Genomic DNA, 18,173 nt, shown 5'->3' on the forward strand with positions numbered 1-18,173 from the left:
TTGGGGGGAGCCTAATCGGGTTTTGGTCAGCCAATACATGGCTCTGTCTGTTGTTGGGCACCAGATCTTTTGTACTTTACTTCTAGGGAAGAGCTTTTTCTCCCATAGAAATTTCCCATTTGAGTCTGAGTATTACGATGTCAGCCTTGTTTGTGTTTACTGTCTGGTGGTTTTCGCCTGGACTCATAGCGTGTGTGTTGGGCTGGGGTGTTTGTTGTGTGCGCTCCTCTTGTGAGCGGCTCGCTTGTGGTTCCATGGCGGTGGGGGAAGACTGAGCTTCAGTATGTTGGTCGGTCTGTATGGCACCCCTTGTATTGTGTGTCTGCTGCTGTTGTTCCGTGTGGGAGTGCAGCTGTTCAGTCGGGCTCTGTCTTGTCTTATCTCTAGCCTCAGGCTGCTGGTCTAATGGTGTTATCTCTCCTCTATGGCTCTCTTCGTTTTCCTGCAGCTCTTTCACCTGATTCCCAAGTAGATTCACCTGGTTCTCAAGTAGATTCAGCTCTCTCCTGTGTCTCTCCCTCTCTTGCTTTTGTTCGTGTTTCATGTTAAGGACCTCCTCTCTAAGTTTAACCATCTCTGTCTCTAATTGATTAAATTTATCTTTTAGTTGTATCTGGCTGTGTGATCCCGGGGTATGTGTCTGGTCGACCCTGGAAGGCTCACTCATTTCCTGGCTAGGCTGCTCTGCTCTTTTGGTGAGCTGGAATTGGTAGGGGGACTATGTGTGGCTTCCTCCCTGGTTATTATGCTGGGGTTAGTCAGTTGTATCATGTGGCTGTGGGTCCCCGGGGTTAGTGTCTGGTTAGAACTGTGTGGCTCGTTCACTTCCTGACCAAGTTGATTTCCTCCTGGTGAGTTGTCAATGTTGGGGGGAGTGCGGGTCGCTTTTCTCCTGTTAGCCACTCTGGGGCTGTTCCTTCCCCTCTCAGTTATTCCTTTCAGTGTCTTGAAGGCCGTTTCAAAGTTGTCGAGGTTGCCTTGCACTAATATTGTTCCGTTATTGTACATGTTGACAGTCGTGGTTGCCCTGTCTCCTGGTGTGTTAATTTTCATTTTGGACACATTAGCGGTTTTTTCTAGCTTAACCCTGGTATAGTGTGATTTTATTGCTGTGATCCAAGCCGCTGGCTGATCTGAGTAAAAAATGAGGTTACATTTTGTCCCAGTGCTGTACCGGTCAGCAAAAAGAGTTTCTGGTTTTTCTCTCAGCTGCTTATGCTTCATCGATTTTATAGCATTTTTTTTGGTGTTGGGGGGAATCTGGAAGCGGTTGCTCTCAGTGTCCCTCGGGGGCTGTTGTGGCTCTTCTGATTCGCTCATTATTGGTAGTGTAGAGAAAGTATTGTTGATCTTAGAATAAGCTTTTCTGGGGCCCCGGGTTTGGTGTTTCCCTCTCCCTGTTCGCGACCTTTCCAAGTCCCCCTCTCCGACCCCGTGGTCCCTGGGCCTCGGCTCCTGGGTTCACCCTTCCCAGGTCTGAGTCTGTGAGCCGCTCTTTCCCGGTGCCTCCGGGCTGTTCCCCTCCCCCTCAGAGGTCTCTGGGCCTCTGTCTCGGCCTGGCTCCTCGGGCCTTTCCCTGGCTTCAGTCTCCCTCCCTGGGCCCTGTACTCACAGTCTTGGTTTGTTTCTGGGAGCCTTCTGGTTGCTCCCCTTCTCCTCAGAGGTCTCTGGGCCTGGCTCCTCGGGCCTTTCCCGGGCTTTCTATCCCAGCCGCCGCTCGGGCTGTGCCTCGTTCGCCGTTCGGGTGCTGGATTGCGGCCGTCGCTCGGGTGCTGGACTGCGGCCGCCGCTCGGGCCGTGTCTCGTTCGCCGCTCGGGCTCCCCGAGTCACCTCGCTCCGGCTACCGCTGCGTCTCCGTGCGGCCTCCCCGATTCGCCTCGCCTCGTTTCCCGAAGCGGCCTCCCCGAGTCACCTCGCTCCGGCTGCCGCTGCGTCTCCGTGCGGCCTTCGCCGAGTCACCTCGCCTCGGTTCCCGATGCAGCCGAGTCACCTCGCTTCAGCTGCTGCTGTGGCCCCGTGCGGCCGCTGTTCGGGTTCTTCTTTGGGTTTGTATATTTCTTCCCTTATTTCTTTTTGCTTTGGCTTTTTTTTTTCTAATTTCCTTTGGTTTTTTTTTCCTTTGGTGGTCTTTTTGGCGGTCTTTTCCTTCCTTACTTAATCTAGACTAAACTAAACTTAAACTTAAATTAAACTAAACTAAACTAACTTAACTAGAAATAAATTTAACTTTAAAACCTTTTAAAACTTGAAATGAAACTTTTTTCCCCACTTTAAACACTAAAAACACTAAAAATTCAGCAGCCCATCTTCAGCGTGTGTATTCACTCTCCCCCACTTCCCCCCTCGCTTCCCCCCCCTCGCTTCCCCCCCCTCGCTTCCCCCCCCTCGCTTCCCCCCCCTCGCTTCCCCCCCCTCGCTTCCCCCCCCTCGCTTCCCCCCCTCGCTTTTCCCCCCCTCGCTTCCCCCCCCTCGCTTCCCCCCCCTCGCTTCCCCCCCCTCGCTTCCCCCCCCTCGCTTCCCCCCCCTCGCTTCCCCCCCCTCGCTTCCCCCCCTCGCTTCCCCCCCTCGTTTCCCCCCCCTCGTTTCCCCCCCTCGTTTCCCCCCCTCGCTTCCCCCCCTCGCTTCCCCCCCTCGCTTCCCCCCCCTCGCTTCCCCCCCCTCGCTTCCCCCCCCTCGCTTCCCCCCCCTCGCTTCCCCCCCCTCGCTTCCCCCCCCTCGCTTCCCCCCCCTCGCTTCCCCCCCCTCGCTTCCCCCCCCTCGCTTCGCCCCCCTCGCTTCCCCCCCTCGCTTCCCCCCCTCGCTTCCCCCCCTCGCTTCCCCCCCTCGCTTCCCCCCCTCGCTTCCCCCCCTCGCTTCCCCCCCTCGCTTCCCCCCCTCGCTTCCCCCCCCTCGCTTCCCCCCCCTCGCTTCCCCCCCCTCGCTTCCCCCCCCTCGCTTCCCCCCCCTCGCTTCCCCCCCCTCGCTTCCCCCCCCTCGCTTCCCCCCCCTCGCTTCCCCCCCCTCGCTTCCCCCCCCTCGCTTCCCCCCCCTCGCTTCCCCCCCCTCGCTTCCCCCCCCTCGCTTCCCCCCCTCGCTTCCCCCCCCTCGCCTCCCCCCCCTCGCTTCCCCCCCCCCCCTCGCTACCACCCATGCGCGCCTGGTGTTCCAACCGCGGGGTTTTGTGTGCTGACCATGCGCGTTGCGGACCGATCGGGGCGGGCGATTGTGGAGCAGGAGGGTGGCGCATGCACGGGACTCAGCGTCAACAGAGTGCTTTCTGGAGCGCGGGGTCTTGTGGGTATTACAGCTGCCATTACTGCTGATCCTTTCAACCAACCTGTGTAGCAGCTGGAGCCTGAAAATCAGCTTCACTGCCCCTAGGTTCGGAAAGGGGAAAATTAAACAAGTTTGCCTCTGATCCTTTTCTGAACTCAATTTACAGGGTTTTTGAAGTGGAGCAGTTACAGGCGGGATGCTCAGACCAAACATCACGTCAAGATCTGACCGAGTTGCTCGATTCATCAGGACCTGAATATCATCAGCCTTTGCACATGGAAGGAGAAAGCAGCGATCGCAGCGATGACAAACCGCACACGTGTTCGGTGTGTGGACGTGGATTCAGCCGATCGCCTGACCTGGTGAGACACGTGCACCGTCACACCGGGGAGAAACCGGGTAAAGGTGGGGACAGTGGGAAGGGATTCAGTTCCCCGTCTGCATTGGAAGATCAACGGCGCAGTCACACCAGGGACAGTCCGTTCACCTGCTCCGTGTGTGGAAAGGGATTTGTTTCTTCATCCCACCTGCAAAGACACCAGCGAGTTCACACTGGGGAGAGACCATTTCAGTGTTCTGACTGTGGGAAGCGTTTTAAAAGCCCCGGGGAGCTGAAGGGACACCAGCGAGTTCACACTAACGAGAGACCCTTTAAATGTTCTGAGTGTGGGAAGAGTTTTAAAATCCCCCGGGAACTCAAGCAACACCAGCGAGTTCACACTGGGGAGAGACCGTTCACCTGCTCCGAGTGTGGGAAGGGATTTGCTCAGACATCCAACCTGCAGTCACACCAGCTTGTTCACACTGACGAGAGATCCTTTAAATGTTCTGAGTGTGGGAAAAGCTTTAAAAGCTCCGGGGATCTGAAGAGACACCAGCGAGTTCACACTGATGAGAGGCCGTTTAACTGTCCTGACTGTGGGAAGAGCTTTACAAGATCCGGGGATCTGAAGCGACACCAGCGAGTTCACACTGATGAGAGACCATTTAACTGTCCTTACTGTGGGAAGAGCTTTAAAAGCTTCAGGGAGCTGAAGGCACACCAGCAAGTTCACACCAACGAAAGACCCTTTAAATGTTCTGAGTGTGGGAACTGTTTTAAAATCCCCCGGGAGCTCAAGCAACACCAGCGAGTTCACACTAACGAGAGACTCTTTGACTGTTCTGACTGTGGGAAGAATTTTAAAAGCTCCTGGCAGCTGAAGAGACACCAACAACTACGCACTGCTAAAAAGCCATTCACATGCTCTGTGTGTGGGAAGGGATTCACTCATTCATCCAACCTGCTGAGACACCAGCAAGTTCACACTGATGAGAGACCCTTTAAATGTTCTGACTGTGGAAAGAGCTTTAAAAGCTCCGGGGAGCTCAAGCAACACCAGCGAGTTCACACTGGGGATAGGCCGTTCACCTGCTCCGAGTGTGGGAAGGGATTCACTCAGACATCCAACCTGCAGAGACACCAGCGTCTCCACACTGTGGAGAGGATATTCATCTGCCCCGAATGTGGGAAGGGATTCACTGATTCATCCACCCTGCAGACACACCAGCTTGTTCACACTGACGAGAGATCCTTTAAATGTTCTGAATGTGGGAAGAGCTTTAAAAGCTCTGGGGAGCTGAAGAGACACCAGCGCCTCCACACTGGTGAGAGGCCGTTCACCTGCTCCGTGTGTGGGAAGGGATTCACTGAGTCATCCAACCTGCTGAGACACCACCTTGCTCACACTGATGAGAGACCCTTTAAATGTTCTGACTGTGGAAAGAGCTTTAAAAGCTCCGGGGCGCGCAAGCAACACCAGCGAGTTCACACTGGGGAGAGGGCGTTCACCTGCTCCGAGTGTGGGAAGGGATTCACTCAGACATCCAAACTGCAGAGACACCAGCGTCTCCACACTGTGGAGAGGATATTCATCTGCCCCGAATGTGGGAAGGGATTCACTGATTCATCCACCCTGCAGACACACCAGCTTGTTCACACTGACGAGAGATCCTTTAAATGTTCTGACTGTGGAAAGAGCTTTAAAAGCTCCGGGGAGCTGAAGAGACACCAGCGCCTCCACACTGGGGAGAGGCCGTTCATGTAGTGTATGTACCTTTAAGAGGAACTATGTTTTTTTGAAGCCCTGTGTACTGTGGTACCGGTAGTGACCACTCGGGTATATAAGCCTGTACAGTGTCTTGTATAGTTAGTTCACCTCTGGACTTTGTTCAGTAAACACTTGTTAAAGCAACTCCTGCATTCCGTGTCTCCATTAACACACGGATACAACAGTTCACCTGCTCCGTGTGTGGGAAGGGATTCACTCTGTCATCCACCCTCCTGTCACACCAGCTTGTTCACACTGACGAGAGACCCTTTAAATGTTCTGACTGTGGGAAGAGCTTTAAAAGCTCTAACATCCTTAAGGGACACCAGCGTCTTCACACTGATCATCAAATCTAACAGCACAGAAGGAGGTGATTCGGCCCATCGTGTCTGTGCCGGCTCTTTAAAAGAGCTGTCCAATTTAGTCCCAAACCCCAGCTTTATCCCCAGAACTCTGCAAACTAGTCCTCTTCAAGTACATGTCCAATTACCGTTTGAAAGTTCCTGTGGAACCTGATTCCAGCATCCTTTCAGATGGTGCGTTCCAGATCTTAACAACCCTCTGTGTGAAAACAATTCTCCTCATTCCCCTCTAGTTCTTTTAGCAACTATTTTAAATCTGTGACCTTTGGTTACCGACCCACTTGCCAGAGTGAACAGTTTCTCCCTACATGCTCGATCAAAACCCCTCATCATTTTGAACACTCTATTAGGTCTCCTCTTAACCTTCTCTGCTCTAAGGGGAACAATCCCAGCTTTTCCAATCTCTCCACATAACTGAAGTCCCTCATCCCTGGTACCATCCTGGTCAACCTCCTCTGTACCCTCTCCAAGGCCTTGACATCCTTCCTAAAGTGTGGTGCCCAGAACTGTACACAAGACTCCAGCTGAGGCCAAAACCCTGGTTAGACCACACCTGGAGTACTGTGAGCAGTTCTGGGCACCACACCTTAGGAAGGATATATTGGCCTTGGAGGGAGTGCAGCGTAGGTTTACCAGAATGATACCCGGACTTCAAGGGTTAAGTTACGAGGCGAGATTACACAAATTAGGGTTGTATTCCCTAGAATTTAGAAGGTTAAGGTGTGATCTGATCGAAGTTTTCAGGATATTAAGGGGAACAGATAGGGTAGATAGAGAGAAACTATTTCCGCTGGTTGGGGATTCTAGGACTGGGGGCATAGTCTAAAATTTGGAGCCAGACCTTTCAGGAGTGAAATTAGGAAACACTTCTACACACAAAGGATGGTAGAAGTTTGGAACTCTCTTCCGCAAACGGCAATTGATGCGAGATCAATTGTTAATTTTAAATCTGAGATTGATAGGTTTTTGTTACCCAAAGGTATTAAGGGATATGGGACAAAGGCGGGTGTATGGAGTTAGGTCACAGATCAGCCATGATCTCATTGAAAGGCGGAACAGGCTCGAAGGGCTGAATGGCCTCCTCCTGTCCTGATACAAAGATGGGTGGGAAAGCAAGTTGTGCAGAGGACTCAAAGAACCTGCAAAGGGATATAGACAGGCTAAGTGAGTGGGCAAACATTTGGCAGATGGAATATAATGTGGGAAAGTGCGAGGTTATACACTTTGGCAGGAAAAATAAAAAAGCAAATTATTATTTAAATGGAGAGAGATTACAAAATGCTACAGTTCAGAGGGACCTGGGGGTCCTTATGCATGAAACACAAAAAGTTACCATGTGATATACCTATCAATTCATCCAATGAAAAGCGACGAGTTAAGAAAGTAACTATAGGTTTTTATTGGCTAAATAACAGAGCCCACCCTCGTGGGTGATCGGATCCAACAAGGAGGAATACCAGCCAGTCGACCACCTTTATACCTGGGCAGGTAGGTGGAGCCATGGGCGGAGTCAGCAGTGGTCAGCCCAGGTATAACAGCGTGACAGGAGGCGACCTCGTGTAGTGATACAACAGTGTAAACAGTGATAACCATAGTGTAACGATAGTGAACGATAAAAGTGGTTTACCACATTCACCCCTTGTTTAGATTTGAGTCCGGCGGGGTGAAGTGTATTACCAGTTCGGGTACGTCAGTCTGTCCGGAGGCCTCGTAAGTCTTTCTGATCGGTGCAGCAGCGGCGGCGGTGTTGCAGTATCCGGTGTTAATGCTGGTGTCTGCGTGGTTGACGAAGGCTCGTGGGGTTCCGGCATGCCGTCTACCTGGGCTGGATTTGGGGGGGTGGTGGGGGGTAACGGTGGTGTCTCAGGGGTGCCCGAGGGTGCAAGGTCTCGTAAGGAGACTGTGTCCTCCCGCCCGTCTGGGTATGCCACATAGGCGTACTGGGGGTTGGCGTGCAGGAGGTCCACCCTCTCGACCAGGGGGGTCCGTTTTATGGGCCCTCACATGCTTTCGCAGCAAGACGGGCCCCGGAGAAGTCAGCCAAGTTGGCAGCGTGGTTCCCATAGTCGACTTCCTGGGGAAAACAAACATTCGTTCATGGGGGGTGGCGTTAATGGCAGTGCAAAGCAGTGACCGGATGGAATGCAGCGCTGCCGGGAGGACTTCCTGCCAGCGAAAGGTTGGGAGGCCCTTAGACTTTAAGGCTAAGAGAACGGCCTTCCAGACAGTCGCGTTTTCTCTTTCCACCTGGCCGTTCCCTCGGGGGTTGTAGCTGGTGGTCCTGCTTGCAGCGATACCTCTCGCTAATAGGAACTGGCGAAGTTCCTCTCTCATGAAGGAGGAGCCCCGGTCGCTATGTATATAGTTCGGAAACCCGAACAAGGCGAAGAGGTCGTTCAGGCATTTGATGACCGTGGTGCTGGTCATGTCTGGGCAGGGGAAGGCAAAGGGGAAACGGGAGTACTCATCAACAATGTTGAGGAAGTACACATTGCGGTCAGAGGACGGGAGGGGCCCCTTAAAATCGATGCTCAAGCGCTCGAAGGGGCGGGTGGCCTTGATCAGGCTTGCTCTGTCCGGCCTAAAGAAATGCGGTTTGCATTCGGCACAGGTTTGGCAGTTCCTGGTCATGGTCCTGACCTCCTCGATGGAGTAGGGCAGGTTGCGGGCCTTAATGAAGTGGTGAAGTCTGGTGACCCCGGGTTGGCAGAGGTCGTTGTGGAGGGTCTGCAGTCTATCAGTTTGCACGTTGGCGCATGTACTTCGTGATAGAGCATCTGGGGGTTCGTTCAGTTTACCAGGCCGGTACAAGATATCATAATCATAGGTGGAGAGCTCGATTCTCCACCTCAAGATCTTGTCGTTCTTGATTTTGCCCCTCAGTTTGTTAATAAACATAAAAGCGACCGAACGCTGGTCGGTGAGGAGGGTAAATCGTTTGCCTGCCAGGTAATGCCTCCAGTGTCGTACAGCCTCCACGATCGCCTGGGCCTCCTTCTCGACCGAAGAGTGTCGGATCTCAGGGCCCTGGAGGGTCCTTGAGAAGAAGGCCACTGGTCTCCCCTCCTGGTTGAGGGTTGCGGCTAGGGCGAAGTCGGATGCATCGCTCTCCACTTGGAAAGGGATAGACTCATCCACCGCGTGCATAGTGGCCTTAGCAATGTCTCCCTTAATGAGGGAGAAGGCTGCACACGCTTCTGCCGTCAGGGGGAAGGAGGTGGACTTCATGAGGGGTCTGGCTTTGTCCGCATAATTCGGCACCCATTGGGCATAGTAGGCGAAGAGCCCCAGGGTTCTCTTCAGCGCCTTTGGACAGTGGGGGAGGGGAAGCTCCATGAGGGGGCGCATTCTTTCGGGGTCGGGGCCGATGACTCCGTTCTCTACTACGCAGCCGAGGATGGCAAGGCGCGAGGTGTTAAACACACATTTCTCCTTATTGTAGGTGAGGTTCAGCCGTTGGGCCGTACGGAGAAATCTTTCCAGGTTAACATCGTGGTCCTGCCGGTCGCGGCCGCAGATGGTGACGTTATCTAGATAGGGGAACGTGGCATGCAGCCCGTTCTGGTCAACCATCCGGTCCATCTCCCTTTGGAAGACCGAAACCCCGTTAGTGACACCGAAGGGAACCCTAAGGAAGTGGTAGAGGCGGCCATTCGCCTCGAAGGCTGTATACTGGCGGTCCTCAGGGCGGATAGGGAGTTGGTGATAGGCCGACTTAAGGTCGATGGTGGAAAATACCCGGTACTGTGCAATCTGATTGACCATATCAGATATGCGGGGGAGGGGGTATGCGTCCAGCTGGGTGTACCGGTTTATGGTTTGGCTGTAGTCGATGACTAGGCGGTTTTTATCGCCGGTCTTAACGACTACGACCTGGGCACGCCAGGGGCTGTTGCTCCACTCGATGATGCCCTCCTTCAGGAGACGCTGCACCTCAGAGCTAATAAAAGCTCTGTCCCCGGCGCTGTACCGCCTGCTCTTGGTGGCGACGGGTTTACAGTCGTGGGTGAGGTTAGCGAACAGGGAGGGGGGCGGGACCTTGAGGGTGGATAGGCCGCAGGTGGTATGCGGTGGGCGGTTTAAAGGCTGCTGGTTGTCGACTGTGAGTGGGGGGAGGGGTCCACCGTATGCCAAAGTGACACTTTGCAGGTGGGATTGGAAGTCCAGCCCTAGTAGGACGGCAGCGCAGAGCTGGGGCAGGACGAGGAGTTTAAAATCTTTATACTCCGTGCCCCTAACCGACAGGGTCACAACACAGTAGCTGCTGATGTCTGTAGAATGGGACCTCGACGCCATCGAGATCCGGTTGCGCGTTGGCCGGACAGTGAGGGAGTAGTGGCTCACCGTGTCTGGATGTATGAAACTCTCCGTGCTTCCGCTGTCGAACAGGCAGGTCGTGGCGTGGCCGTTTACTTTGGTGTCCATCATGGACTTGGACAGGTGATGCGGGCGAGCTTGGTCCAGTGTGACGGAGGCTAGTGTATGGTTGAGCGAGCTGCTGTAGTCTGCGGGTGAGGCGGTGGTCGGGTCTGGCGACAAGGTGGCGGTCGAGTGTGGTGGACAAAATGGCGGCGCCCACGAGGTTGAATAAAATGGCGGAGAAGATGGCCGCCCCCACAACTCACATGAGGCACTGCTGGCGTCGGTTGCCTTGATCAAAGATGGCCGCCCCCCACGAGACTCACGAGGGGATACTGGCATCTGTGGCCTTGATGAAAGATGGCCGCCCCCACAACTCGCATGAGGCACTGCTTGCGTCTGTGGCTCTCCCCCTGCAGGCCTTCGCGAAGTGGCCTTTCTTATGGCAGTCGGAGCAGGTCGCGTTTCTTGCAGGGCAGCGCGCCCTCGGGTGTTTCGCCTGGCCACAGAAAAAGCAGCCGGCGGCCTGATCGCGGGGCTCCGATGTCGCAGCCGGTACCGGGGGTGGCGGTCCCGATCGGGTCCTGGACGCCAACGCTGAGGTAGGTCCCAGAGGCGGCGGTGCAAGGGGTATTGCGGTCGGGGTCGGGACCGAGTCCCAGGGTCGCGCAGTACAGTACCTGGAATACGCCTCGAGGTCCCGATGGGCCACTTCCAGAGAGCGAGCGAGGGCTGCAGCTGTGTTCAGGTCGAGGTCCTTTGATTCGAGCAGTCTTTGCCGTGAGTAGTCGGACCGAAGGCCTTTCATGAAGGCATCGCGGATATTCTCTTCAGTATTTTCTGCAGCCGTTACCGCTTTAAAGTCACAGTCCCTGCCGAGTGTTTGTCGCGCCCGTAAAAATTCATCTACAGACTCTCCTGGCTGTTGCGGGTGGGATCTTAGGAGATGTCTGGCATACATAGAATTTACCGGGCTCCGGTACTGCTGTTTCAGCGGGTTGATGGCGGCCTCGTATGTAGTAAGGTCCTGTATGAGTGCGAATACTTTAGGGCTCACTTGGGCGGTCAGAACTCTTAGTTTGGATCTCTGAGGCACGCCGGATTCTCCCAGGTAGGATTCGAAACAGCTCAGCCAGTGTTTGAAGTCGAGGGCTGAGTTTGCTGCCTGTGGGTTTAGATCCAGGTACGGCAGTCGGAGGGCTCGCAGCCAGGCCGGCTGCTGTGGCTGTTGTAGCTGGGCGTCTGGCTGGTCTGACGGGTCGTTAGACATTTTTAAAATTTAGCCAATAAAATTGATATACCTATCAATTCATCCAATGAAAAGCGACGAGTTAAGAAAGTAACTATAGGTTTTTATTGGCTAAATAACAGAGCCCACCCTCGTGGGTGATCGGATCCAACAAGGAGGAATACCAGCCAGTCGACCACCTTTATACCTGGGCAGGTAGGTGGAGCCATGGGCGGAGTCAGCAGTGGTCAGCCCAGGTATAACAGCGTGACAGGAGGCGACCTCGTGTAGTGATAACAGTGTAAACAGTGATAACCATAGTGTAACGATAGTGAACGATAAAAGTGGTTTACCACACCATGCAGGTACAGCAAGTAATCAAAAAGGCAAATGGGATGTTGGCCTTTATTTCAAAGGGGTTGGATTATAAAAGCAGGGAAGTCCTGCTACAACTGTACAAGGTATTGGTGAGACCACACCTTGAGTACTGCGAACAGTTTTGGTCTCCTTATTTAAGGAGGGATATACTTGCATTGGAGGCAGTTCAGAGACGATTCCCCAGGTTAATTCCAGAGATGAGAGGTTTGACTTATGAAGAAAGGTTGAGCAGGCTGGGCCTATACTCATTGGAATTCAGAAGAATGAGAGGTGATCTTATTGAAACATATAAGATACTGAGGGGGCTCGACAAGGTAGATGCAGAGAGGATGTTTCCCCACATGGGGGAATCTAGAACTCGGGGGCACGGTTTCAGAATAAAGGGTCGCCCCTTTAGAACTGAGATGAGGAGGAATTTCTTCTCTCAGAGGATCGTAAATCTGTGGAATTCTCTGCCCCAGAGAGCTGTGGAGGCTGGGTCATTAAATATATTTAAGGTGAAGATAGACAGATTTTTGCAACATAAGGGAGTGAAGGGTTATGGGGAGCGGGCTGGGAAGTGGCTTTGAGCCCAAGATCAGCCATGATCTCATTGAATGGCGGAGCAGGCTCGAGGGGCTGAATGGCCTCCTCCTGTCCTATGTTCCTAACTAATGATCTATAAAGTTTAGTGTAACTTCCTTGTTTCTGTATTCAATGGCCCTATTTACAAAGCCAAGTATCCCATACGCTTTCTGAACCGCCTCACCAACTTGCCATGGCACTTTCAAAGATTTGTGAATATGGACCCCCAGGTCCCTCTGCTCTTGCACCCCCTCAAAATAGTCCCATTTAGATTATACGGCCTCTCCCTGTTGTTTGTCCCAAACTGCATCACTTCACACTTATCCTCATTTAATTTCATCTGCCTTGTGTCTGCTCATTTCACAGTCTGTCTCTGTCCTCCTGAAGTCTGCTACTACTATGCTCACTATTTACTACGTTGCCAAGTTTTGTATCATCTGTAAACTTCAAACTTGTACACCTGTACCCAAGTCCAGGTCAGTTATATATAACAAGAAAAGCAATGGTCCTAATCCCGACCCTGGGGGAACCCACTGCATACTTCCCTCCAGTCAGAAAAATATCCCTCAGCACTACTCACTGTCTCCTCTCCCTTAGCCAATTAGCAGGTGTGGGCCATTCGGCCCCCTCGAGCCTGCTCCGCCATTCAGTAAGATCATGGCTGATCATTGACCTCAACTCCACTTTCCCGCCCTATCGCCATATCCCTTGATTTCCCCCAGAGTCCAACAATCTGTCGATCTCAGCCTTGAATATACTCAAAGACTCAGCATTCACAGCCCTCTGGGGCAGAGAATTACAGGGATTCACAACCCTCTGAGTGAAGAAATTCCTCCTCATCTCAGTCTTAAATGGCCTACCCCTTATCCTGAGACTGTGACCCCTAGTTCTGGACACTCCAGCCAGGGGAAACAACCTCTCAGCATCTACCCTGTCAATCCCCTTCAGAATCTTGAATGTTTCAATGAGATCACCTCTCAATCTTCTAAACTCCAGTGAGTATGGGCTCAATCTACACAATCTCTCATCATAGGACAGCCCTCTCATCCCAGGAATCAATCTAGTGAACCTCCATTGCACCGTCTCCAAGGCAAGTATATTCTTCCTTAGATCAGGAGACCAAAACTGTGCACAGTACTCCAGGTGTGGTCTCACCACGGCCCTGTACAATTGTAGCAAGACTTCCTTACCCTTATACTCCAATCCCCTTGCAATAAAAGCCAACATGCCATTTGCCTTCCTCATTGCTTGCTGCACCTGCATGCTAGCTTTCTGTGTTTCTTGCACGAGGACACCCAAATCTCTCTGAACACCAACATTTGAAAGTTTCTCACCATTTTAAAAAATATTCTGTTTTCCTATTCTTCCTACCAAAGTGAATAACCTCACATTTCCCCCACATTATACTCCATCTGCCACCTTACTGCCCACTCACTTAGTCTATCTATCTCCCTTTGCAGACTCTGTGTTCTCCTCACAGCTTACTGTCCCACCTAGCTTTGTATCATCATCAAACTTGGATACATTACACTCGGTCCCTTCATCTAGGTCATTTATATAGATTGTAATTAGCTGAGGCCCCAACACTGATCCTTGTGGCACCCCACTAGTTACAGCCTGCCAACCTGAAAAAGATCTCTTTATCCCTACTCTCTGTTTTCTGCCCGTTAACCAATCCTCTATCCATGCTATTATATTACCCCCAACCCCGTGAGCCCTAATCTTGTGTAATAATCTTTTATGTGGCACCTTATCGAATACCTTTTGGAAATCCAAATATACTACATCCACTGGTTCCCCTTTATCTACCCTGCTAGTTACATCCTCAAAAAACTCGAATAAATTTGTCAAACACGATTTTCCCTTTCATAAAACCATGTTGACTCTGCCTAATCATATTATGATTTTCTAAGTGCCCTGATACAACTTCCGTAACAATGGATTCCAGCATTTTCCCAATGACTGATGTCAGGCTAACTGGCCTGTAGTTCTCTGTTTTTTTCTCTCCCTCCTTTCTTGAATAGCAGTGTTACATTTGCGACCTTCCAATCCGCTGGGACCATTCTAGAATCTCGGGGAATTTTGGAAGATCAAAACCAATGCATCCACTATCTCCTCAGCCACCTCTTTTAGAATCCTAGGATGTAGGCCGTCAGGTCCAGGGGATTTGTCGGCTTTTAGTCCCATTCGTTTCTCTAGTACTTATATTAATTACATTAAGTTCTTCACCCTCATTAAACCCTCGGTTCCACACCATTTTTGGTATGCTTTTGTGTCTTCTACTGTGAATACAGATACAAAATATTTGTTTAATGTTTCTACCATTTCCTTATTCCCCACAATAATTTCTCCTGTCTCTACCTCTAAGGGACCAACGTTGTCAGCTGTGGCTCAGTTGGTAGCACACTCGCCTCGGGGTCAAAGGGTGGTGGTTCAAGTCCCACTCCAGGGACTTGAGCACATAAACCTAGGCTGACACTCCAGGGGAGTGCTGAGGGAGTGCTGCACTGTCAGAGGTGCCGCCTTTCTGATGAGAAGTTAAACCGAGGCCCCATCTTCCCTCTCAGGTGGATGTAAAAGATCCCATGGCACTATTTCGAAGAGTAGGGGAGTTATCCCCGGTGTCCTGGCCAATATTTATCCCACAACCAACATAACAAAAATAGATTATCTGGTGATTATCACATTGCTGTTTGTGGGAGCTTGCTGAGTGAAAATTGACTGCTGCATTTCCCACATTACAACAGTGACTCCACTTCAAAAAGTACTTCATTGACTGTAAAGCACTTTGAGACGTCCGGTGGTCGTGAATGGCGCTATATAAATGAAAGTCTTTACTTTTGCTACTCTCTTCCTTTTTCATGCTTTTGATTTAATTATTAAACATTAAAGAAATTATTGCAGTGACAAAAGGCTGTCTCTAAAACTGCAGGAAATTTGTCTTTAAATAAGCTTCTTTAGTGAAGCTGCTGTGGCTCTGGTCCTTTGCCAGGCCCGCTGACTGTGGCCCCTCTCCCAGATTCCAGTCAATTCAATTTCAATTCAAATCGCTTTATTGGCATGATAAGTTACATCTTATGTTGCCAAAGCATCAAAATACATTTATGGTTTACCACATAAACGCAGTTCTATTCATACAGTGTATAAACAGGTATATCCCTGTCCCAGCTCTGTGCTGACTGGGGCCCCTCTCCCAGATTCCAGCCCCAGCTCTGTGCTGACTGAGCTGCTCTCACCTGGGGACAGCGCGTCACAATCGGCCCCCAGCGCACCTGAGCTGCTCACCAGGCCCCGTCCCCTTGCTGCGCCACCATTGGTTGGAGGGACTAGCTGCCCCGCTCGCTCTGCCAACCTCCGCCCCGCTCTTCCTATTGTTCCGGAGCTCCCGTCAATCACCCGGGCAGTGTGAGGTGAGCATGCACGGACCTTGACAGCAGCCGCTGACACATCAGGTGAGAGAGCTCAGGGAGCCGGTTAATAAACCCTGGGGGGACGCGGGCTGCTCACACCCCGAGTGCGGCCCCAGGCCCCATTATTAAAACACTCAACATTATCTGCTTCACAAACACCCGGGGTGGGCCTCAGGCCCCGAACAAGAGCCTCCGGGCCGGGCGTTTGCCCCGAGTGGGGCGGCAGCTGCGGGACTTTCTCCCGGTGACAGGGCCGGGTTAACGGCCGCCATCTTGAGAGGCTCAGGGGGCAGCAGGGCGCATGCGCGGCCCCCTTGGCCAGGAACCAGGAGGAACCCCTCCCTCCCCTCTTCCCCTCCCCTCTTCCCCCTCCCCTCTTCCCCTCCCCTCCCCTCCTCCACCCCTCCCCTCCACCCCTCCCCTCCCCCCCTTCCCCTCCCCCCTCCCCCTCCCCTCCCCCCCATCCCCATCCCCCTCCCCTCCCTCCCTCCCCTTCCCTCCCTCCCTCCCCTTCCCCTCCCTCCCTCCCCTTCCCCTCCCTCCCTCCCCTTCCCCTCCCTCCCCTTCCCCTCCCCTCCCTCCCCCTCCCCCCCCTCCCCTCCCCCCTCCCCTTCCCCCCCTTCCCCCCTTCCCCCCTCCCCCCTTCCCCCCTTCCCCCTTCCCCCTTCCCCCTTCCCCCCCCTTCCCCCCTTCCCCCCTCCCCCCTTCCCCCCCTCTCCCCTTCCCCCCCTCTCCCCTTCCCCCCCTCTCCCCTTCCCCCCTCTCCCCTTCCCCCTCTCCCCTTCCCCCTCTCCCCTTCCCCCTCTCCCCTTCCCCCTCTCCCCTTCCCCCTCTCCCCCTTCCCCTCTCCCCTTCCCCCCCCTCTCCCCTTCCCCCCTCTCCCCTTCCCCCCTCTCCCCTTCCCCCCTCTCCCCTTCCCCCTCTCCCCCTTCCCCTCTCCCCTTCCCCCTCTCCCCTTCCCCCTCTCCCCTTCCCCCTCTCCCCTTCCCCTCTCCCCTTCCCCCGCCCCCCCTCCCCCGCCCCCTCCCCTTCCCCCCCACCCCTTCCCCCCTCTCCCCTTCCCCCCTCTCCCCCGCCCCGCCCCCCCCCTCCCCCCGCCCCCCCAGTCTCTCTCTCTCCCCCCCAGTCTCTCTCTCTCCCCCCCAGTCTCTCTCTCTCCTCCCCCCAGTCTCTCTCTCTCCCCCCCAGTCTCTCTCTCTCCCCCCCCAGTCTCTCTCTCTCCCCCCCCAGTCTCTCTCTCTCCCCCCCTCTCCCCCCCCAGTCTCTCTCTCCCCCCCAGTCTCTCTCTCTCTCCCCCCCCAGTCTCTCTCTCTCCCCCCCAGTCTCTCTCTCTCCCCCCCAGTCTCTCTCTCTCCCCCCCCAGTCTCTCTCTCTCCCCCCCAGTCTCTCTCTCCCCCCAGTCTCTCTCTCTCCCCCCCAGTCTCTCTCTCTCCCCCCCAGTCTCTCTCTCTCCCCCCCAGTCTCTCTCTCTCCCCCCCAGTCTCTCTCTCTCCCCCCCAGTCTCTCTCTCTCCCCCCCAGTCTCTCTCTCTCCCCCCCAGTCTCTCTCTCTCTCCCCCCCCAGTCTCTCTCTCTCCCCCCCAGTCTCTCTCTCTCCCCCCCAGTCTCTCTCTCTCCCCCCCAGTCTCTCTCTCTCCCCCCCAGTCTCTCTCTCTCCCCCCCCAGTCTCTCTCTCTCCCCCCAGTCTCTCTCTCTCCCCCCCCAGTCTCTCTCTCTCCCCCCCAGTCTCTCTCTCTCCCCCCCAGTCTCTCTCTCTCCCCCCCCAGTCTCTCTCTCTCCCCCCCAGTCTCTCTCTCTCCCCCCAGTCTCTCTCTCTCCCCCCCAGTCTCTCTCTCTCCCCCCCAGTCTCTCTCTCTCCCCCCCAGTCTCTCTCTCTCCCCCCCAGTCTCTCTCTCTCCCCCCCCAGTCTCTCTCTCTCCCCCCAGTCTCTCTCTCTCCCCCCCAGTCTCTCTCTCTCCCCCCCCAGTCTCTCTCTCTCCCCCCCAGTCTCTCATCTCTCTCTCCCCCCAGTCTCTCTCTCTCCCCCCCAGTCTCTCTCTCTCCCCCCCCAGTCTCTCTCTCTCCCCCCCAGTCTCTCTCTCTCCCCCCCAGTCTCTCTCTCTCCCCCCCAGTCTCTCTCTCTCCCCCCCAGTCTCTCTCTCTCCCCCCCAGTCTCTCTCTCTCCCCCCAGTCTCTCTCTCTCCCCCCCCAGTCTCTCTCTCTCCCCCCCAGTCTCTCTCTCTCCCCCCCAGTCTCTCTCTCTCCCCCCCAGTCTCTCTCTCTCCCCCCAGTCTCTCTCTCTCCCCCCCAGTCTCTCTCTCTCCCCCCCCAGTCTCTCTCTCTCCCCCCCAGTCTCTCTCTCTCCCCCCCAGTCTCTCTCTCTCCCCCCCAGTCTCTCTCTCTCCCCCCCAGTCTCTCTCTCTCCCCCCCAGTCTCTCTCATCTCTCTCTCCCCCCAGTCTCTCTCTCTCCCCCCCAGTCTCTCTCTCTCCCCCCCAAGTCTCTCTCTCTCTCCCCCCCAGTCTCTCTCTCTCCCCCCCAGGTCTCTC

At 54.3% G+C, this 18,173-nt stretch overlaps 1 protein-coding gene and 1 pseudogene across 1 annotated transcript in view; one reads left to right on the top strand and one right to left on the bottom strand.

Annotated features, from left to right (window-relative positions):
• LOC147118790 (uncharacterized) overlaps nucleotides 1-5,702 on the top strand; it is a 36,367-nt gene extending 30,665 nt beyond the window's left edge. The window contains exons 2-3 of the mRNA XM_085987041.1: nucleotides 3,423-5,331; nucleotides 5,481-5,702. Coding sequence (XP_085843167.1) covers nucleotides 3,532-5,331; nucleotides 5,481-5,702 — 2,022 coding nt within the window. The 5' untranslated portion in view covers nucleotides 3,423-3,531. The remainder of the gene's footprint in view (nucleotides 1-3,422; nucleotides 5,332-5,480) is intronic.
• Nucleotides 1-18,173, bottom strand: part of LOC147118787 (uncharacterized) — a 142,908-nt pseudogene that overhangs the window by 85,017 nt on the left and 39,718 nt on the right.

Source organism: Somniosus microcephalus, chromosome 4, assembly GCF_052327205.1.
Source record: "Somniosus microcephalus isolate GS21.2 chromosome 4, FLI_Smic_1.0, whole genome shotgun sequence".
NCBI lineage: Eukaryota > Metazoa > Chordata > Chondrichthyes > Squaliformes > Somniosidae > Somniosus > Somniosus microcephalus.